Source organism: Aquarana catesbeiana, linkage group LG07 (assembly GCF_042186555.1).
Source record: "Aquarana catesbeiana isolate 2022-GZ linkage group LG07, ASM4218655v1, whole genome shotgun sequence".
Taxonomy (NCBI): domain Eukaryota; kingdom Metazoa; phylum Chordata; class Amphibia; order Anura; family Ranidae; genus Aquarana; species Aquarana catesbeiana.
The window spans coordinates 120,272,866-120,294,955 of NC_133330.1; the positions used below are offsets into that span (position 1 = coordinate 120,272,866).

The 22,090-nt window shown below is 45.1% G+C and overlaps 1 protein-coding gene across 2 annotated transcripts in view; it reads right to left on the reverse strand.

The window, feature by feature from the left end:
- CACNA1I (calcium voltage-gated channel subunit alpha1 I) overlaps window positions 1-22,090 on the reverse strand; it is a 3,871,666-nt gene that overhangs the window by 840,240 nt on the left and 3,009,336 nt on the right. For both annotated transcript variants that reach the window (XM_073592660.1, XM_073592661.1), the window contains one exon: window positions 5,946-6,067. In XM_073592660.1, the coding sequence (XP_073448761.1) occupies window positions 5,946-6,067 (122 nt within the window). The remainder of the gene's footprint in view (window positions 1-5,945; window positions 6,068-22,090) is intronic.

Here is a 22,090-nt window from a genome sequence, read left to right on the forward strand (position 1 = left end):
AGGAAAACACCACCAACCTTCTACAGGTAGCTTTAGCTGAACACTGTGCAGAGGTCGCACTACACTAACATGTAAATACTTTAGCTGCCTGCGGTAGTGATAGGATCAGGAAAACACCACCAACCTTCTACAGGTAGCTTTAGCTGAACACTGTGCAGAGGTCGCACTACACTAGTGTAAATACTTTAGCTGCCTGCGGTAGGAATAGGATCAGGAAAACACCACCAACCTTCTACAGGTAGCTTTAGCTGAACACTGTGCAGAGGTCGCACTACACTAACGTGTAAATACTTTAACTGCCTGCGGTAGTGATAGGATCAGGAAAACACCACCAACCTTCTACAGGTAGCTTTAGCTGAACACTGTGCAGAGGTCGCACTACACTAACGTGTAAATACTTTAGCTGCCTGCGGTAGTGATAGGATCAGGAAAACACCACCAACCTTCTACAGGTAGCTTTAGCTGAACACTGTGCAAAGGTCGCACTACACTAACTTGTAGCTTTAGCTGAACACAGTGCAGAGGTCACACTAAACTAGCCTGTAGCTTTAGCTGAACACTGTGAGGAGGACACACTACACTAACTTGTAGCTTTAGCTGAACACTGTGAGGAGGATGCACTACACTAACTTGTAGCTTTAGATGAACACTGGAAGGAGGACACATTACACTAACTTGTAGCTTTAGCTGAACACTGTGCAGAGGTCACACTAAACTAACCTGTAGCTTTAGCTGAACACTGTGAGGAGGACACACTACACTAACTTGTAGCTTTAGCTGAACACTGTGAGGAGGATGCACTACACTAACTTGTAGCTTTAGATGAACACTATTCAGAGGACGCACTACACTAACTTGTAGCTTTATCTGAACACTGTTCAGAGCACGCACCACACTAACTTGTAGCTTTAGCTGAACACTGTGCAGAGGTCGCACTAAAATAATTGTAGCTTTAGCTGAACACTGTGAGGAGGACGCACTACACTAACTTGTAGCTTTAGCTGAACACAGTGCAGAGGTCACACTAAACTAACCTGTAGCTTTAGCTGAACACTGTGAGGAGGACGCACTACACTAACTTGTAGCTTTAGCTGAACACTCTGCAGAGGTCACACTAAACTAACTTGTAGCTTATATCTACACAATACACTGTAAGTGCAGCTAACTGACTGAAAGCTACAGGTTAGTTTAGTGTGACCTCTGCACTGTGTTCAGCTAAAGCTACAAGTTAGTGTAGTGCGACCTTTGCACAGTGTTCAGCTAAAGCTACCTGTAGAAGGTTGGTGGTGTTTTCCTGATCCTATCACTACCGCAGGCAGCTAAAGTATTTACACGTTAGTGTGGTGTGACCTCTGCACAGTGTTCAGCTAAAACTACCTGTAGAAGGTTGGTGGTGTTTTCCTGATCCTATCCCTACCGCAGGCAGCTAAAGTATTTACACGTTAGTGTAGTGCGACCTCTGCACAGTGTTCAATTCGACGACCGGTCGAACAGACGATGTTCGAGTCGAACATGGGTTCGACTCAAACACGAAGCTCATCCCTACTGATCATTATGAATAAGCTTAGGGATTATGGAGGTGAGTTTATTGGCTAGGATTTTTGTAAAGATTTTAAAATTTAAATTGAGTAGGGCTATGGGCCTATAGTTGTCTGGCATTGAAGGGGGCTTCCTGAGGTTTTGGAAGGACTGTGATGTGGGCATGTAGGAATTGAGGATGAAGAATGGTGCCTTTCTGTAGGGAGGTAAAAAGATCTAGTAGGTATGGACTTAGGATAGGAAGGAACGTCTTATAATAGGAATAGGGCAGGCCATCTGGTCCTGCTGATTTATGTAATGGTAGATCTTTAATTACCCCAGCTAATTCTTCTGGTGTGATGGCAGCGTTAAGTGTTGATTTTTGAGAGGATGACAATTTGGGTAGTTTTAAAGGGTCAAAGAAGGAATTGAAGTCCTTTTGGTAAAAGAGGTGTTTAGGGTCTGTGTGTGTAAACAGTTATATAGCTTTTTATAAAATTCCCCAAAGACTTTAGACTTTGTTCAGTGAGTTGGAGTTCCATCAATTTGTGTAAGAAATTCAGGGTAGCAATGGAATGGGCGTGGCTTAAGCTTATTTACTAACATTCTATACGGTTTATTAGCATATTCCTAAAATTTCTGTTTAGCCCAAAGAAGGGATTTGGAGCATCTGTTCATGTCAATGTATTTCCACCGTTCGCGTAGGGAGATGACTGTATGCAGACGTGCCACCGTAGGGGAGGCAAGCAGCAGGTTTTCTGCTTTATGTATCTGGGAAAGAATATCAAGTCTCTGAGCAGCAGAGTCTCTCTTTAAACGAGAGCCAGCCGAAATACACTGACCTCTAAAGTAGGCCTTATGTGCCTCCCATAGGGTAGACACGTCCGCCACAATGTGTTCATTTAGTTGGAAGAACTTGAACAGTCCTTCAGACAGTTGAGTTTTAGTGACAGGGTTTTGGAGGAGGGAATCATTAAGTCTCCAGTGGCAGGTTCTAGTTGAAGATAAGGAGAGTGTGAGGTCAAGCTGAACAGAGGAATGGTCTGACCAGGTTATGGGGTTCAATTCTGATGCGACTGTGGATGTTAATAGTGGGGCTGTCACAAAAAGGTAATCTAGTCTAGAGTACATCTTATGGGGAGGGGAGAAAAAAGTAAATTGTTTATGTTTATATTGTAAAGCGCTGCGTAAACTGTTGGCGCTATATAAATCCTGAATAATAATAATAATGTGTAGGGTGTTTAATTCTCCATATGTCTAGTAAGTTGTAAGATCTGATGATTTTATGGAAAGAGGTGGATTGACATTCTACCTTAGAAGAGGAGGTTGTAGAAAATAGTGTGCGTCTGTCTCTTCTAGGGGACATTATCATGTTGAAATTGCCCCCGACAATCATGAATGGTTGAGCATATTTTCCAAGTTTGCCAAGCACATCAGTGAGAAACTGAATTTGGCCTGAGTTGGGAGCATAAATATTGATTAGAGTAAAAGAGCGTGAGAGATAATCGCAGTCCAGGAAAACGTATCTACCATGGGGGTCCATAAATGAGGATTTCACTCTCAGGGGACATAATTTTTTGATCAATATAGCCATGCCTGCTTTACCGGAGGGGTCAGAGGCTGTAAATGACATAGGGAAATGTTTTGCAGCAAACTTAAAGGATCCCCCAGGGTGAAAGTGAGTCTCCCGGACCAGGATTAGCAGCTGATGATTTGAACTCCTTCAAGGCTAGCCATCTTTTATGAATGGAGTTCAAACCTTTCACATTATACGAAAGAACACGTAAAGCCATAGTGGTATAACATGGTTATGCTGTAGTTAACGTTAGAAATCAGAAACAGAGTAAAAAAAAAGTAAGAAAAAAACATTAAAAAGTCCATGGTGTATCCTGTGAAGGGAAAGCATGAGGTAACATAAAGTATCATTGAAAATCAGCAATGAAGAAAGATTTGAGCAACAAAGAAAAAAAAAACAAAAAATGAACAATAGGTCAAAAAAGAACCTATAAAAACAAAATTTTTGAAACCACAGCCTGAGGGGTTAGGACCACTCAGGATTCCACAGCCATGGCTGTGGATCAAAGGGAGGCGCATGGGGGGCTCCAACTTGTCTGGAGTGATCTCCCGCCATCTTCCAGCAAAATATGTGAAATCTAGTAAAAAAATTTTGGAACATGGACCATCATAGAGTCAACCCATGGGTATGGGTGGTAAACTCCCCAAATCAGGGTGAACTTAGTATGGCATGGGCCGAAGCAAAATCAAACAAAAATGTCAAAGGGGGAGTCCTCAAGTTGGAATCTTGGAGAAGGGGCATCGTTGGGGTGTGGAGAAGTTCTTCTAAGATTTCTGGTGAGCAGGGGTCCAGATCCTACCTGGATTGGACGCAGGCTTAAATGTTGCAGGAAGTGGTATGGGTTCCTCGTCTGGTAGTGCTGGAAGGCCCAGATTGCGTATGAATGCCTCACTTTCCTGAAGATCCCTCATGGAAAATTGGGTGCCATCATGAAGCGGATAAGCGAAAAAGGAAACCCCAGCGATATGAAATTTGATGGTTTTGCAGGTGTGTTGTCACCGGGCGAAAGCTGCGATGTTAAGCGAGGGTTATGGGTGATAAATCGCAAAATTTGTATTTTTGCACCCTTAAATTCCAGCCGTGGTTTTTTGTGAGTAGTCATAGATAAGGCTTCTTTGCTATCATAGTAGTGGAAACGTACTATGATATCCCTGGGGTTCGCCCCTGCAGGGGGCTTGGGAGCCAGCGACCTGTGCGCTCTGTCCAGGTGCCAATCTATGTCAGGTATTTGGGGGCTAAGGTGTTGAAGAGGCTCAGCAAATATTGTTGAATCTCTCGGTCCAACACAGACTCGGGGATGCCTCGGATGCGTAAATTCTGATGGCGTTCTCTATTCTCTAAATCCTCTTGTTGGGAGATAGATTGTTTTAAGCCTGCATTGTCCTCTTCTAGGACTTGAACGTATTGTATCAGATCATCAAATTTAGTTTCTAAGTGATCAGTACATTCTCCTATGTGGATTATTTCCCCCCTCAGTTCTTGTGCCAGTTTTCCCACTTCTCTGGTGAAATTGCATGTCAAGTTTTGCAGGAGAGACTGCAGCTTAGCGTCCAGTATTTCAACTGTGAGGGGGGCTGACATCTCTGTGTTTGGAGTGGGTGCAAATAGCAGAGGGATGTCTCCTACCGTATCGTGTGTGTCTGCTGGAGCCAGCAGGGCGCTCTGCATAATCGAGGCCGGGGATTCGGGCCTGTACAGGAAGCGATCCAATGTTTGTGTAGGCCGCAGCTCCGGGGTGTGTGATGGAGCCGTTTTCTTCGGCCCGTACTTCACCATGGCTTGCCTGGAGGGTTCTACGGTCCGGTATGGGTTCTCCCGTGGCTGATGTAGCTTCTGTTCGCTGTGCGGGAGCTTGTGGAAGGCGGTGGGGATCGGAGCAGAGGAATTACACGTCTGCCATCATCGGATGCCACGTATGCGTGCCAGGGGTGTGTCTTTTGAATACTTTGTTCTACATTTTGCCTCTGCCTTTGAAAACAATGGGCTGGGCTACCTTAAAAGCCATCCGATCAAATATTTCCTGGAGGATGCAGGAGTCATCCGTAGGCCTGAGCACTGTGAAGCCCTTGGGAGGGTTGTGGGCAGCGGTGTGTGGGCTTGGCAATCCACTATTTTGAGTGCAGAATCCAGGAAAGGAGGGATGAAGCGCTGGTGAAGAGGCCGGGAGTACCAAGATGGCCACAGGAGCCAGGACTAGGCCAAAGCCACGGCCTGGATATAGAGCTGCCGCTGTGCGGGAGGGCACCGCTCCCTTCAGACCCCCCCCGGACGGAAGCCTGTGTAGCAGGATCTGCATGCGGTGAGGGAGCCAGGCACCAGAGAGGCTGGGATACAGTGCTGGTGGAGAGGCCGGGAGAACCAAGATGGCCGCCAGATCCAGAAACTAGGCTGCAGCCGCAGCCTATAGTTGTGGCTGCCGCCGTGTGGAGGAGCGTCACACCGCTCATTCCCCTGTCCAGTCAGTGGCCCACGGAATTGGGTCTGTGTGTATGGAGGGCCCCCGGGGAGGTATGTCAGGCTGCTGCAGGAGGTCACTGGGTAGCAGGATTGATGTGAAGAAGGAGTAGTGGACGGAGCTCGGGTCCTGCACGTCCTACTCCATGTTGTACCAGGCGACGCCCCCCCTCTATGTGGTCTTTTATTAAACTCTCCAGTATCTTCCCGACTATAGAAGTTAAACTAACAGGTCTAAAGTTACTTGGTAAAGACTTTGATCCCTTTTTAAATATAGGCACCGCATTGGCCCTATGCCAATCCAGTGGTACTATTCCAGTCATTAACGAGTCTGTAATATTTAGAAACAATGACTTTAAAATGGCTTTAAAAAGAAGAAAAAAAATCTGAATTTTACCTTCATTATTCCATTCCAATTATCTCCAGTAGACACCTGGAAGAGAGTCAAGAAGGCCATCCCAAAGTTCTCAAAGGTAGCATGGCGGCTCATTCCCTCACATGGATGATCATCATCACAAACTGAAGAGTGAAAGCAAGACATTAGCATCTCTTCAGAATAAAGTCTCATGCACAAAGGTGTAAAAAAAAAAAAACATTTCAAAGCATTTTTTGTTTACAGATCTGAATGCAGGTGTATTGTTTTTTAATGGGGACATGCACACAGTTACATAAACATGCACTAGTCAGTCAGTCCTGTAACCCAAATCACAAAATCTGTTTCTGAAGACATGTTTTATGCACTTACGAGTGTAAACGCATGTAGACACATATACCAGATGCAAAAAGTGCATTCTGGTATTAAAAACAGCAGGAGGATATAAAACTACAATTTTACATGTAAGAAGGCTGGCAGGAGGCTAGCCTGTATTTGTAGGAGGAGTCTGAGGGGTATATATCCCTCCTCCTCTGTCTGATCCTGCGTTGGCTCACATTCTGGGTTACACCAGATGCACGTCATTTCTAGCTTCACAGGTTGGCTGCGTCACTTCTGGTTTCTTTGCAGAGCGGAGACCAGCTGCAGGAGTATCATGGTGGTTCTTCTCTCAGGCCCACGTCGGGCATCATTGCCAGGCCCACATCGGGCCCACCCGCCCACCCACCCACTTTTTCTGCTGCTCACGCCAGCATCATCAAGGGGGGCCGCCCACTTCTCCTGGTGCTCACACGGGGCATCAACGGGGGTGGGGGGGCACATTGGTTGATAATTAGTCCTGGTCTGAGACGGCATGGGAAAGTGCCCGCTCTAATGATAATACATTGCTCCGAATCATAGCGCTCAAGAGACTGTGTATTATTAACAAACGGCTGAGGTTGGGTGGGAGAAGTGTTTTCACTTACGTACACATGTCATAAGAATCTAGGGACACAGTGAATGAGCAGGCTCTGGAGGCAGACAGTCTTTTGTCCATGGTTACTCATTCCCTGGTTCTCTCTCTATGAGCGATCACACTCCAGGAACTGTCAGCATCCCATTACTTTCAAAGGAGCTTGCACCCCCAGCTAATCGCCAGGAACCCCTGCATCAAGTTCTAATGGCCCCATTTGCACGTGTAAATGGGGTCCTAGGGAATGGATGCCTTCTCATTAGGGATGAGCCGAACACCCCCGGTTTGGTTTGTAGCAGAACCTGTGAACAGGCAAAAATTTGTTGGAACACACGAACACCTTTAAAGTCTATGGGACACGAACATGAATAATCAAAAGTGCTCATTTTAAAGGCTTATATGCAAGTTATTGTCATAAAAAGTGTTTGGGGACCTAGGTCCTGCCCCAGGGGACATGTATCAATGCAAAAAGAAGTTTTAAAAACGGCTGTTTTTTCTGGAGCAGTGATTTTAATAATGCTTAAAGTGAAACAATAAAAGTGTAATATTCCTTTAAATTTCGCACCTGGGGGGTGTCTATAGTATGCCTGTAAAGGGGCGCATGTTTCCTGTGTTTAGAACAGTCGGACAGCAAAATGACATTTCAAAGGAAAAAAAGTCATGTAAAACTACTCGTGGCTATTAATGAATTGCTGGTCCGACAATACACATAAAAGTTCATTGATAAAAACGGCATGGGAATTCCCCACAGGGGAACCCCGAACCAAAATTTAAAAAAATGACATGGGGGGTCCCCCTAAATTCCATACCAGGCCCTTCAGGTCTGGTATGGATATTAAGGGGAACCTCGGCCAAAATAAAAAAAAAAAATGGCGTGGGGTCCCCCTCAAAATCTATACCAGACCCTTCAGATCTGGTATGGATTTTAAGGGGAACCCCACGCCAAATTTAAAAGAAAAATGGCGTGGGGTCTCCCCAAAAATCCATACCAGACCCTTATCTGAGCACGCAACCTGGCAGGCCGCAGGAAAAGAGGGGGACGAGAGAGCGCCCCCCTCCTGAACTGTAAGGAAAAAAAGTCATTTAAAACTACTCGCAGCTATTAATGAATGGTCGGTCCGACAATACACATAAAAGTTCATTGATAAAAACGGCATAGGATTTCCCCACTGGGGAACCCCGAACCAAAATAAAAAAAAAATAAGTAGGGGGCCCACTAAATTCCATACCAGGCCCTTCAGGTCTGGTATGGATATTAAGGGGAACCCAGCGCCAAAATTTAAAAAAAAATGGTGTGGGGGTCCCCCTCAAGATCCATACCAGTCCCTTCAGGTCTGGTATGGATCTTAAGAGGAACTCCGCACCAAATTTCTTTTTAAAAATGGCGTGGGGTCCCCCCAAAAATCCATACCAGACTCTTAGCCGAACCTGGCAGGCCGCAGGAAAAGAGGGGGGCTGAGAGAGCGTCCCCCCCTCCTGAACCGTACCAGGCCACATGCCCGGCCCTCCCATGTGAATTGGTAATGGGGTACAGATGTACCCCTACCATTTCATAAAAAAGTGTCAAAAAGGTTAAAAAACACAAGAGACGGTTTTTGACAAGTCCTGTATTAATATCCTCTTCTTTCATCTTCTTTCTTCTGGTCTTCCTTCGGTGTTCTTCTTCTTCCTCCATCTTCTTCTTCATCTTCTTCTTCTCCATCTTCTTCCTCCGCTCTTCTCGTCCCACATCTTCCTGCAGACTTCTGCTCTGCTCCGTTCGCACGATCCGCCTCAGTGGGAGTCTTCCGCCGTGTGACACTTCAGTTCTTCTGACATTTCTTATTTCGGTAAACGTACCGGGTGGGTACAACAGGGAAGTCCCTGTGCGTCAGAGGAGGGCGGGGTCACCGGGTGGCCCCACCCTCCGTTATATAAGAAATGTCAGGAGAACCGAAGCATCACATGGTGGAAGACTCCCACTGAGGCGGATTGTGCGGATGGAGCAGAGAAGAAGCCTGGAGGAAGATGTGGGACGAGAAGAGTGGAGGAAGAAGAAGATGGAGAAGAAGAAGATGAAGAAGAAGATGGAGGAAGAAGAACACCGATGGAAGACCAGAAGAAAGAAGATGATAGAAGAAGAAATTAATAAAGGACTTGTCAAAAACCATCTCTTGTGTTTTTTAACATTTTTGACACTTTTTTTGTGAAATGGTAGGGTACATTTTTACCCCATTACCAATTCACACGGGGGGGCGGGATCTGGGGGTCCCCTTGTTAAAGCCCCCCGCCCGCAGACACCCACAACCACCGGACAAGGGTTGTTTGGATGAGGCCCTTCTCCCCATCAACATGGGGACAAGGTGCTTTGGGGGGCTACCTCAAAGCACCGTCCCAATGTTGAGGGCATGTGGCCTGGTATGGTTCAGGAGGGGGGCGCTCTCTCGTCCCCCCTCTTTTTCTGCGGCCTGCCAGGTTGCGTGCTCGGATAAGAGTCTGGTATGGATTTTTGGGGGGACCCCCACGACATTTTTTTTTTAAATTTTGGTGTGGGGTTCCCCTTAAAACCCATACCAGACCTGCAGGGTCTGATATGGATTTTGAGGGGGACCCCCATGCCATTTTTTTTTTATTTTGGCGCAGGGTTCCCCTTAATATCTATACCAGACCTGAAGGGCCTGGTATGGAATTTAGGGGGACCCCCACGCCATTTTTTTTTATTTTGGCGCGGGGTTCCCCTTAATATCTATACCAGACCTGAAGGGCCTGGTATGGAATTTAGGGGGACCCCCAGCCGTATGTAGTTTTAAATGACTTTTTCCTTTGAAATGTCATTTTGCTGTCAGACTGTTCTAAACATGGGAAACATGCGCCCCTTTACAGGCATACTATAGACACCCCCCAGGTATGAAATTTAAAGGAATATTACACTTTTATTGTTTCACTTTAAGCATTATTAAAATCACTGCTCCCAAAAAAACGTCCATTTTTAAAACTTGTTTTTGCATTGATACATGTCCCCTGGGGCAAGACCCAGGTCCCTAAACAATTTTTATGACAATAACTTGCATATAAGCCTTTAAAATGAGCACTTTTGATTATTCATGTTCATTGTCCCCAAATACTTTTTATGACAATACCATGCATATAATCGAGATCAATTGTAGCGCTAGAAAACACATATGTAAATGAATACTGTGCACATAAAAGAAATGTCCCAATAGTGACATGTTGTTGTGAAAAAAGGAAACAGTCCACAGTGGGTATATGTGATCCGTATGGCAGTTGGTTCAACTTTTCAGCGGTCAGTACACATGTCATCAATATAAACGGAAAGATGGAATACGCTTACCGGACAAGTTGGATTCTACTGCCAGGAGCATAGAATCAGTAGGGCTTTATGCCACCAAGGGCAAAGGTGTGGAGTGGTGGAGGCAAAGGTAGAGTCTCTGCTGGGCCTGGGTATCCCTCTTGCTCCGCTGGAACAGGATCCGGATGGTTCCCAAACAAACGAGTGATGGCTCAATTCATCAGAACATGTGAAGAAAAGAGGGATGCTTCCACATGGTGTAATTCAGGGGGTTTTTATTAAAAAAACCACAATAAATAGAACATAAAACGAGATCACGGGTAGAAAGCAGTGTATGGGGTAAAAAAAAACTCCCTACGCGTTTCGATCCAAAAGATCTTCAACAGGGGCATATGGGACCCTCATAACACTGCCTATATTTATAAAATAGTATATGCAATCAAATACAATACAAGACCAATGGGCTATCAACAATTAAACAAAAATTAATCCTATTGGACTAGGGAGAAGGTCATCTGATGGGGTGTGACCCACCTTCACCTGGCAACCAATCTAACTATCTGTGGCAAACTATATGTATAACACTCTGCCCCTTGAAACAGGCATTCCCACCTAAATCCATTGTGATTGGTCGGGGTCTCCATAGGAGTCAACATGCTGAGAGCCCGGAAATGGAACGGGACTCCCGCATGTGACGCCGAAACCCGGAAGTGTACGGAGCGCACGTGGAGGTTGCCAAGCGACCATGCGCGCTGCATCAGGAAAGCCCGCGAACACAACCCACGTGTTCGCGCGGCCGTCACGTGACGCCCAATTACTTTCCCATGTGACGCACAACGCCGTTCACATGTGGGCGGTATGTATGGGTCGCCAAGCAACCCTAACGCAGTGACAGAGAGGACCATAACAAAGTGGGCGTGTCCGCACTGCGATCACCTGACTCTCTACGAGTATCTCACATGACCGTGGACACAAATGGAGCACGTCCACGTAGTGAGAGGGATAATTGACATTCGGGAAACAAACTTAAAGACAAAAATAAACTTAAAGACAAAAATACAATCCGGTTTATAAATAAGAGAAACAAAAGGCTCATAATAATAGCGGCCAATTCTATATATCGATATATCTAAAAAATATATAAAATGTGTAATGAAATGGGAGGGGTTACAGCCTGATGTGGAATAGTCAATCCTGGCTGGAATAATAAATAAAGGTGAATGGATGAAAAATCTGATAATGTGCCTAAAAAATGAATAATAGTGAAAAACAGAAATGTGTCTCACATAATTAAGAAATATTAATGGGGTCAAAACCTAATAGCAATGGTGCAAACATGGATAAAGATGGAATAAAATGTACCAAAATATTAGGAACGGTTAATGAATGAGTTCAGATCCCACTCTACGTTGATGCCAAACGGGAAATATGATCTGAGCTCATGTATCCAGTAAGTTTCTAGCCTGGATACCCCACGTAGGCGAGACTCCCCCCGCCAATGAGGGACAAACTTGTCAATCACTTGAAATATACTTCCCGTGGGGTCCCTATTGTGATGGAATAAGTAGTGTCGGGGTACTGTATGCTTGTCTTTGCCACCTTTGATACCTGCAATATGTTCATTGACACATGTGGTGAATGTTCTGATGGTCCTACCCACATATTGTTTCTTGCAGGGGCAAGTAATCAAATATACCACATATTGGGTGGCACAGGTGGCAAATTCTTTCATGTGGTAGATGCGCGAGGTAATGGTAGAACTAAAGGTGTCAATTTTACGTCCTGTTAGGGTGTTATGTGCGCATACATTACATCTGCGACATTGATAAAAACCTTGGCATTGTTGAAAAAAAGAAAGAAACTTTCTTTGGAGGGTCTATAATGTTGGGGGCAATTTGTCCTTGTATGGAGCGAGCACCTCTGAAAATAACTCCCGCATTCTCAGGTAGCTCAGGGCCCAAAAGTTGGTCGCTCTTAAGAACTTTCCAATGTTTTCTAAAGATGGCTTTTATTTCCTTAAACTGAGTAGAGTATGTGGTGAAAAAGGACCATTTGGCTCTGGAATCAGAAGTATTGGTGGGGCGTTCTACCAAAGTGGAGTTCCTGTCTATCTGTGAAACTCTATTAATCTCTATGTCTAGATCTTCTACCTTATAACCTTTAGCCACAAATCTCTCTTTTAATACATGGGATTGAGCGTAATAGTCAGATATTTTTGAGCAATTACGACGCAGTCGCAAAAATTGACTGCACGGAACCGATCGTAGCCACTGAGCATGGTGGCAACTGTCAGACGGGATGTAACCGTTTCGATCTGTGGGTTTGAAGTAGGCCTTAAACTCCAGATGTTGATCCACCACCATGATTTCTAAATCCAAAAAATGGATAGAGCTCAAACTAGCTTCATAGCTAAGGGAAATCCCCCGATCATTAGCATTCAAAGTTCCAATAAATTCATCCAAAGTCTCATGGTTTCCTTGCCATAGGAGGAGGATGTCGTCAATATACCTGACCCAAAGAACTAGTTCTGGTCTCTGGTGGGCATAGATGACATCCTCCTCCCATTGGGCCATGAAAAGGTTGGCCAGACTGGGGGCGAATTTAGCCCCCATGGCCACACCCTTTTGTTGTACATAGAACTGGTTCTGAAACCAGAAATAGTTGTGGGCCATGGCAAAACGCAGAAGCTGCATGATGAAATTGCGCTGCAATACTGGCAGAGTGTTGTTCACTGACAAATATTTTTCGACTGCATTAAACCCTAGATGGTGTGGTATGCATGTATATAAGGCAGCTACATCTGCTGTAATAAATCTGCTGTAATAAAGTGCTGTAATGCACTTTTTTGGGCCTTCTTCAAGCCTTACTTGTTCTAACCGTTGAATAACATCCCTGGTATCTTTGAGGTGAGATGGAGTCATTCGAACCAATGGTTGGAGAAAAAAATCGACATATCTCCCTATCCTAGAGGTGACCGAGTCGATTCCGCTGACAATAGGTCTGCCAGGGGGATTGACTGGGTCATTGTGGACTTTAGGGAGATAATAAATCGCGGGAATCCACGGAACAAGAGGCACTAATTAGTTTTTCTCTTTTTTATTGAGAATCCCCAGAGAGTACCCCTCATTAACTAATTCGACCAATTGGCGTTTTTTAATTTGTGGGTGGGGTTAAAATTTATGGGGGTATAGATATCTCGATCTTGGAGAATCCTAAGCATTTCAATGATGTAGTCCTCCTTGTTGAGGACTACAATACCCCCACCCTTATCAGAGGGTCTTATGACAAGATCCTTCCTGTCACAGAGCTCTTGAAGTCCTGCTTTAATTAAGGGGTCCATATGGGTCTTCCTTTTATGTTTGGGAAGTTTGTCTAAATCTTGTAGGACTAGGCTCTTGAACACTTGAAGAGCCGGGGCCAAATTCCCCGGGGGATTGAATAGGGAGGGATTGGTTAAACCGGAATGTATATAATCATTATTAGTGAAGCTATGATGGGTGGTGGAAAGAATAGATGGTTGATGTAAAAAATGTCTGTGTATATTTAATTTCCTGGTAAATTTTAGTACATCTATGAATGTACCAAATTTATTTAAGGGTCTTGGGGGGACAAACTTAAGTCCCTTGTCAAGAACCGATTTCTCGGCTTCTGTCAAGTGGACAGTGCTGAGATTAAAAATCCCCACCCCCCTCAGACTCTTTTCCTTTTTGCTTCTAGCCTTCCACCCCCCTCTGATCCCTCGTTTCCTTCTTGGTACCCAGAGTGGTTTTCTATGGGCCTCTGAAAACCCGATGCTTGTTCGAAATTTAAGCCTCTTTGGTTGTAATTGTATGGAGACCTATTGTATACATCTACTTCCCTGTCATATTGAGGGTAAGCCCCCCTTCCACCCGCCTTCCAATCATAGAGGCGGAGGATCAAGGAATCGAGGTAGAGGCCACTCACGGGGATACCCCGGTGATCCACCTTATCGTGGTCCTCACCATATAATTGGCGTAACTGGGAGGATAACCAATGATCCAGATCACAAAGTCGTGATTATTCCTATGAGGCCCAGATACCCACCCAAAATTGCTATTTTCCCTTACAGGAGCACCATGAGGCTTACCCTCAATATGACAGGGAAGTAGATGTATACAATAGGTCTCCATACAATTACAACCAAAGAGGCTTAAATTTCGAACAAGCATCGGGTTTTCAGAGGCCCATAAAAAACCACTCTGGGTACCAAGAAGGAAACGAGGGACCAGAGGGGGGTGGAAGGCTAGAAGCAAAAAGGAAAAGAGTCTGAGAGGGGTGGGGATTTTTAATCTCAGCACTGTCCACTTGACAGAAGCCGAGAAATCGGTTCTTGACAAGGGACTTAAGTTTGTCCCCCCAAGACCCTTAAATAAATTTGGTACATTCATAGATGTACTAAAATTTACCAGGAAATTAAATATACACAGACATTTTTTAAATCAACCCTCTATTCCTTCCACCACCCATCATAGCTTCACTAATAATGATTATATACATTCCGGTTTAACCAATCCCTCCCTATTCAATCCCCCGGAGAATTTGGCCCCGGATCTTCAAGTGTTCAAGAGTCTAGTCCTACAAGATTTAGACGAACTTCCCAAACATAAAAGGAAGACCCATATGGACCCCTTAATTAAAGCAGGACTTCAAGAGCTCTGTGACAGGAAGGATCTTGTCATAAGACCCTCTGATAAGGGTGGGGGTATTGTAGTCCTCAACAAGGAGGACTACATCATTGAAATGCTTAGGATTCTCCAAGATCGAGATACCTATACCCCCATAAATTTTAACCCCACCCACAAATTTAAACGCCAATTGGTCGAATTAGTTAATGAGGGGTACTCTCTGGGGATTCTCAATAAAAAAGAGAAAAACTACTTAGTGCCTCTTGTTCTGCGGATTCCCGCGATTTATTATCTCCCTAAAGTCCACAAGGACCCAGTCAATCCCCCTGGCAGACCTATTGTCAGTGGGATCGACTCGGTCACCTCTAGGATAGGGAGATATGTCGATTTTTTTCTCCAACCATTGGTTCGAATGACTACTTCTCACCTCAAAGATACTAGGGATGTTATTCAACGGTTAGAACAAGTAAGGCTTGAAGAAGGCACTTTTTTGGTTACAGCAGATGTAGCTGCCTTATATACATGCATACCACACCATCTAGGGTTTAATGCAGTCAAAAAATATTTGTCAGTGAACAACACTCTGCCAGTATTGCAGCGCAATTTCATCATGCAGCTTCTGCGTTTTGCCATGGCCCACAACTATTTCTGGTTTCAGAACCAGTTCTATGTACAACAAAAGGGTGTGGCCATGGGGGCTAAATTTGCCCCCAGTCTGGCCAACCTTTTCATGGCCCAATGGGAGGAGGATGTTGTCTATGCCCACCAGAGACCAGAACTAGTTCTTTGGGTCAGGTATATTGACGACATCCTCCTCCTATGGCAAGGAAACCGTGAGACTTTGGATGAATTTATTGGAACTTTGAATGCTAATGATCGGAGGATTTCCCTTAGCTATGAAGCTAGTTTGAGCTCTATCCATTTTTTGAATTTAGAAATCATGGTGGTGGATCAACATCTGGAGTTTAAGACCTACTTCAAACCCACAGATTGAAACGGTTACATCCCGTCTGACAGATGTCACCATGCTCAGTGGCTACGATCGGTTCCGCGCAGTCAATTTTTGCGACTGCGTCGTAATTGATCAAAAATATCTGACTATTACGCTCAATCCCATATATTAAAAGAGAGATTTGTGGCTAAAGGTTATAAGGCAGAAGATCTAGACATAGAGATTAATAGAGTTTCACAGATAGACAGGAACTCCACTTTGGTAGAACGCCCCACCAATACTTCTGATTCCAGAGCCAATTGGTCCTTTTTCACCACATACTCTACTCAGTTTAAGGAAATAAAAGCCATCTTTAGAAAACACTGGAAAGTTCTTAAGAGCGACCGACTTTTGGGCCCTGAGCTACCTGAGAATGCGGGAGTTATTTTCAGAGGTGCTCGCTCCATACAAGGACAAATTGCCCCCAACATTATAGACCCTCCAAAGAAAGTTTCTTTCTTTTTTTCAACAATGCCAAGGTTTTTATCAATGTCGCAGATGTAACGTATGCGCACATAACACCCTAACAGGACGTAAAATTGACAACTTTAGTTCTACCATTACCTCGCGCATCTACCACATGAAAGAATTTGCCACCTGTGCCACCCAATATGTGATATATTTGATTACTTGCCCCTGCAAGAAACAATATGTGGGTAGGACCATCTGAACATTCACCACACATGTCAGTGAACATATTGCAGGTATCAAAGGTGGCAAAGACAAGCATACAGTACCCCGACACTACTTATTTCATCACAATAGGGACCCCACGGGAAGTATATTTCAAGTGATTGACAAGTTTGTCCCTCATTGGCGGGGGGAGTCTCGCCTACGTTTGGTATCCAGGCTAGAAACTTACTGGATACATGAGCTCAGATCATATTTCCCGTTCGGCCTCAACTTAGAGTGGGATTTGAACTCATTCATTAACCGTTCCTAATATTTTGATACATTTTATTCCATCTTTACCCTTGTTTGCACCATTACTATTAGGTTTTGACCCCATTAATATTTCTTAATTATGTGAGACACATTTCTGTTTTTCACTATTATTCATTTTTTAGGCACATTATCGGATTTTTCATCCATTCACCTTTATTTATTATTCCAGCCAGGATTGACTATTCCACATCAGGCTGTAACCCCTCCCATTTCATTACACATTTTATATATTTTTTAGATATATCGATATATAGAATTGGCCGCTATTATTATGAGCCTTTTGTTTCTCTTATTTATAAACCGGATTGTATTTTTGTCTTTAAGTTTGTTTCCCGAATGTCAATTATCCCTCTCACTACGTGGACGTGCTCCATTTGTGTCCACGGTCATGTGAGATACTCATAGAGAGTCAGGTGATCGCAGTGCGGACACGCCCACTTTGTTATGGTCCTCTCCGTCACTGCGTTAGGGTTGCTTGGCGACCCATACATACCGCCCACATGTGAACGACGTTGTGCGTCACATGGGAAGGTAATTGGGCATCATGTGACGGCCGCGTGAACACGTGGGTTGTGTTCGCAGGCTTTCCGGATGCAGTGCGCATGGTTGCTTAGCAACCTCCACGTGCGCTCCGCACACTTCCGGGTTTCGGCGTCACATGCGGGAGTCCCGTTCCATTTCCAGGCTCCCAGCATGTTGACTCCTATGGAGACCCCGACCAATCACAATGGATTTAGGTGGGAATGCCTGTTTCAAGGGGCAGAGTGTTATACATATAGTTTGCCACAGATAGTTGGATTGGTTGCCAGGTGAAGGTGGGTCACACCCCATCAGATGACCCTCTCCCTAGTCCAATAGGTTTCATTTTTGTTTAATTGTTGATAGCCCATTGGTCTTGTATTGTATTTGATTGCATATACTATTTTATAAATATAGGCAGTGTTATGAGGGTCCCATATGCCCCTGTTGAAGATCTTTTGGATCGAAACGCGTAGGGCGTTTTTATTACCCTGTACACTGCTTTGTACCCGTGATCACGTTTTATGTTCTATTTATTGTGGTTTTTTTAATAAAAACCCCCTGAATTACACCATGTGGAAGCATCCCTCTTTTCTTCACATGTTCTGATGAATTGAGCCATCACTCGTTTGTTTGGGAACCATCCGGATCCTGTTCCAGCGGACCAAGAGGGATACCCAGGCCCAGCAGAGGCTCTACCTTTGCCTCCACCACTCCACACCTTTGCCCTTGGTGGCATAAAGCCCTACTGATTCTATGCTCCTGGCAGTAGAATCCAACTTGTCCGGTAAGCATATTCCATCTTTCCGTTTATCTTGATGACATCTGTACTGACCGTTGAAAAGTTGAACCAACTGCCATACGGATCACATATACCCACTGTGGACTGTTTCCTTTTTTCACAACAACACGTCACTATTGGGACATTTCTTTTATGTGCACAGTATTAATTTACATATGTGTTTTCTAGCGCTACAATTGATCTCGATTCTAGCTTTACATTTTTGTCACATGGTTTGTAGCAGCTTTCATATATATGTTCTTTAGGGTAGCACATTAATCATTCCCCTTTTAATACCATGCATATAAGCCTTTAAAATTAGCACTTTTGATTTCTCCCATAGACTTTTGAAGGGTATTCCGCGGCTTTCGAATTTGCCACGAACACCCCAAATTGTTCACTGTTCGGCGAACTGGCGAACAGCCAATGTTCGAGTCGAACTCATGTTTGACCCGAACATAGAGCCCACCCCTACTTCTCACACAGGTGATTTGTTTCATGACTGAGTCCCTTTCTGACACTTCTCAGGATGAGGCCTAGTGTGATATAAGCAGATTCTTCTGGTGATTAACCCTCTGTGGTTCAGTATGACCCATGAAGATATCTCAGGCGGTATTATCAGTTATTATGTGCTACATAATTTTCTGTTGAGTCACTGACTTTTTTCTGTTTTTTCAGATCTCAACAGCTGTTCTCATTTCATCTGGAGGCCGGTTTTCAGTCTAAGGCCAGGTTCACACTGGTGCGACGCGACACTTGTCCTACTTTGGATCCGACTTTGCCCTGAGACTTGAAGCCGACATATATCTGACTTTCAATGAACAGGGATCTGATTTGGATCCCCGCCAATACCAGGCACTGTATTTGGTATGAATCTTGAGGGGGAACTCCACGCCAAATTTTAAATGAAGAAACGGCATGGGTTCCCCCTCCAAGAGCATACTAGGCCCTTGGGTCTGGTATGTATTTTAAGGGGAACCCCCTACACCAAAAAACGGCGTGGGGGTCCCCCCAAAATCCATACCAGGCCCTTATCCGAACACGCAGCCCGGCCGGTCAGGAAAAGGGGTGGGGACGAGCGAGCGCCATCCCTCCTGAACCATACCAGGCCGCATGCCCTCAACATGGGGGGTGGGTGCTTTGGGGCAGGGGGGCACCCTGTGAACTGAACCACTGAAAAAGTGTCAATAAAAAAAAACACACTAGACAGGTTTTTAAAGTAATTTATTAGGCAGCTCCGGGGGTCTCTTCCAACTTTGGGGGTCTCTTCTGACTTCTCCGCTCTCTCCGGCCACTTCTCCCGCTCTCCGGTATCTTCTGCCAGGCTTCTCCGCTATCTTCTGCTCTCTTGCCCGCTCTTTTGCTAGCAATGGCCCTGTCTTCTCCGTCGTCTTCTTCCCTCTTCTCTTCTTCCGATGTTGACACAACGCTGTCTCCCGCTGTAATGGCGCGTGTGCGGTGTGCAACGACTTATCGACTTATATAGGCATGGCGCGTGGTCACCGGGTGATGTCACCTGGTGACCCCGCCCCTTATGACATCACCGCCCGGGGCATGATGGGGCGGTGACATCATAAGGGGTGGATAAGGGTCTGGTATGGATTTTGGGGGGACCCCCATGCCGTTTTTTCGATGTAGGGGGTTCCTCTTAAAATCCATTACGGACTCAAGGACCTAGTATGCTTTTGGAGGGGGAACCCATGCCAGTTTTTATTTAAAATTTGGCCTGGAGTTCCCCCTCAAGATCCTCAGAGCACAAGTCGCATGCCAAAGTTGGATATGCAAGACGGCGATCCGACTTTGATCCGACTTCAATAATAGTCAATGGGCTGAAGTAGGATCAAAGTCAGACCAAAGAAGTACAGGGAGCATTATCAAAATCGGAACGACTTGTGTCGGACCAGTTAAGACAGCTCCCATAGGGAAACATTGATTTTCATAATGTCTGAGCATTTGTCGTACCAGTGTGAACCCGGCCTCAATCGTATACTGAAGGGTAGGAAAGTACAGGATTGGTAAGAGCCTATGTACAAGACACCGGGTTTTGCTGTTTGGCTGTGTGTTTCATGGCATTTCCTGAACACCAGTAACTTCTCACACTGACACACAGAAGACATCAGAGAACAATAATTGTTAGCAGATGCTAAAACCTTCTAGGAAGGGAGGGGTGCCTTTCATGGATTCCTAACTTTAAAGAACCAGTCAGATGTATGTAATATCTGTGTGTCCCAGCTCGTCTTAAAAAAAAATGAAAATTGGTAAATTAATTTACGCATGCATTAACATGGTAAAGAATAAGGCACTTATCAAGTGTGCTTCTGTCATAGCGTGTTCTGTCATAGCGTGTTCTGTCAGAGTGTAGTCTGTCAGAGCGTGGTCTGTCACAGCGTGTTCTGACATAGCATGTTCAGTCATAGCGGGGCTGTCATAACATGTTCGGGGCTGTCATAGCGTGTTCAGTCATAGCATGCTCAGTCATAGCGTGTTCAGTCATAGCATGTTCAGTCATAGCGTGTTCCAGTAACAGCATGTTCCAGTCACAGCGTGTTCAGTCACAGCGTGTTCTAGTCATAGCGTGCTCCAGTCATAGTGCGTTCAGTCATAGCGGGTGCTGTCATAGCATGGTCTGTCATAGCGTGTTCTGACATAGCGCGTTCAGTCTTAGCAGGGCTGTCATAGCGTGTTCAGCCATAGCATGCTCAGTTATCCTGTTCAGTCATAGCGTGTTCCAGTAACAGCATGTTCCAGTCACAGCGTGTTCAGTCACAGCGTGTTCTAGTCATAGCGTGCTCCAGTCATAGTGCGTTCAGTCATAGCGGGTGCTGTCATAGCATGGTCTGTCATAGCATGTTCTGACATAGCATGCTCAGTTATCGTGTTCGGTCATAGCATGTTCTAGTCATACCATGTTCAGTCATAGCGGGTGCTGTTATAGCGTGGTCTGTCATAGCGTGTTCTGTCATGGCGTGTTTGGTCAGGGCGTGTTTGGTCAGGGCGTGTTCGGTCAGGGCATTTTCGGTCAGAGCGTGTTCAGTCGGGGCGTTTCTGTCAGGGCATTTTCTGTCAGGGCATGTTCTGTCATGGCGTGTTCTGTCACAGCATGTTCTGTCACAGCAGTTTCTGTCACAGCGGTTTCTGTCATAGTGTGGTTCTGTCATAGCGTGTTCTGTCACAGTGTTTTTTCTGTCATAGGGTGTTTCTGTCATAGCTGTTATGTCGTAGCATGTTCTGTCGTAGCATGTCGTAGCATGTTGGTGCTATGCAGTCACGGTATACACCAATAGCCGTTTCATCTTCGTTTGCTTCCATGTCTCAGCGTACAGGTTACTTTGTATACCTGGTTTTAGTTAGCTGGTGCTCACATCTCAGGATCTGTCACGTCTACAGATCCATACGGGCTGAGGTTTCGTTTTTAAATGATTGTTGACCACAATCTTCTTGCCTGTATACCACACATCATATGATGCACGTTTAATTTTATTACACCTGTACGACTACCCACCATGGTCTGTGGATACACTGGCCCTGAGTGTTCAGTTTTAATTACCCATCTCTGCGCTGCAGTTTACTCGGGGTCACACCACATACACTAGGGTGGGGGGTCATCATCAGGTTCATTTCATGCGCTGTGGTCTTGTCTTTACTTCTTATGTCCTTATACTCAGGTAGGCACAGAGGGGTGGTGTTCCCATGTCTGGTTGTCTGTTGTCACTTTCTGTAGTTTGTGTTTCCATGGGTTTCGGGCATGCCACATGTTTCAGAAGCAACTAATTCACGTTCATCCCTTCGACCCTACGTAGAGTTTAAGAGCATAGTGGCACTGCGTCATTAAGGAGTTGGTCCATACTTAAGCACACAGCAGAGCTTTGTCACAGGGGTTTTCTTTTCCCGGACACAGCCGGGAAGGCGGTGCGCTTCAGATTGTTTCCAATTTCGTCCCAGCTACTCTCATCCACCAGCATGGAACATGTTCTGGGCATTATTATTTAAAGCAGATTCATGTGGGCTAAATTTGCTCTCCACGGCCTGGTACGGTTGCAAGACAG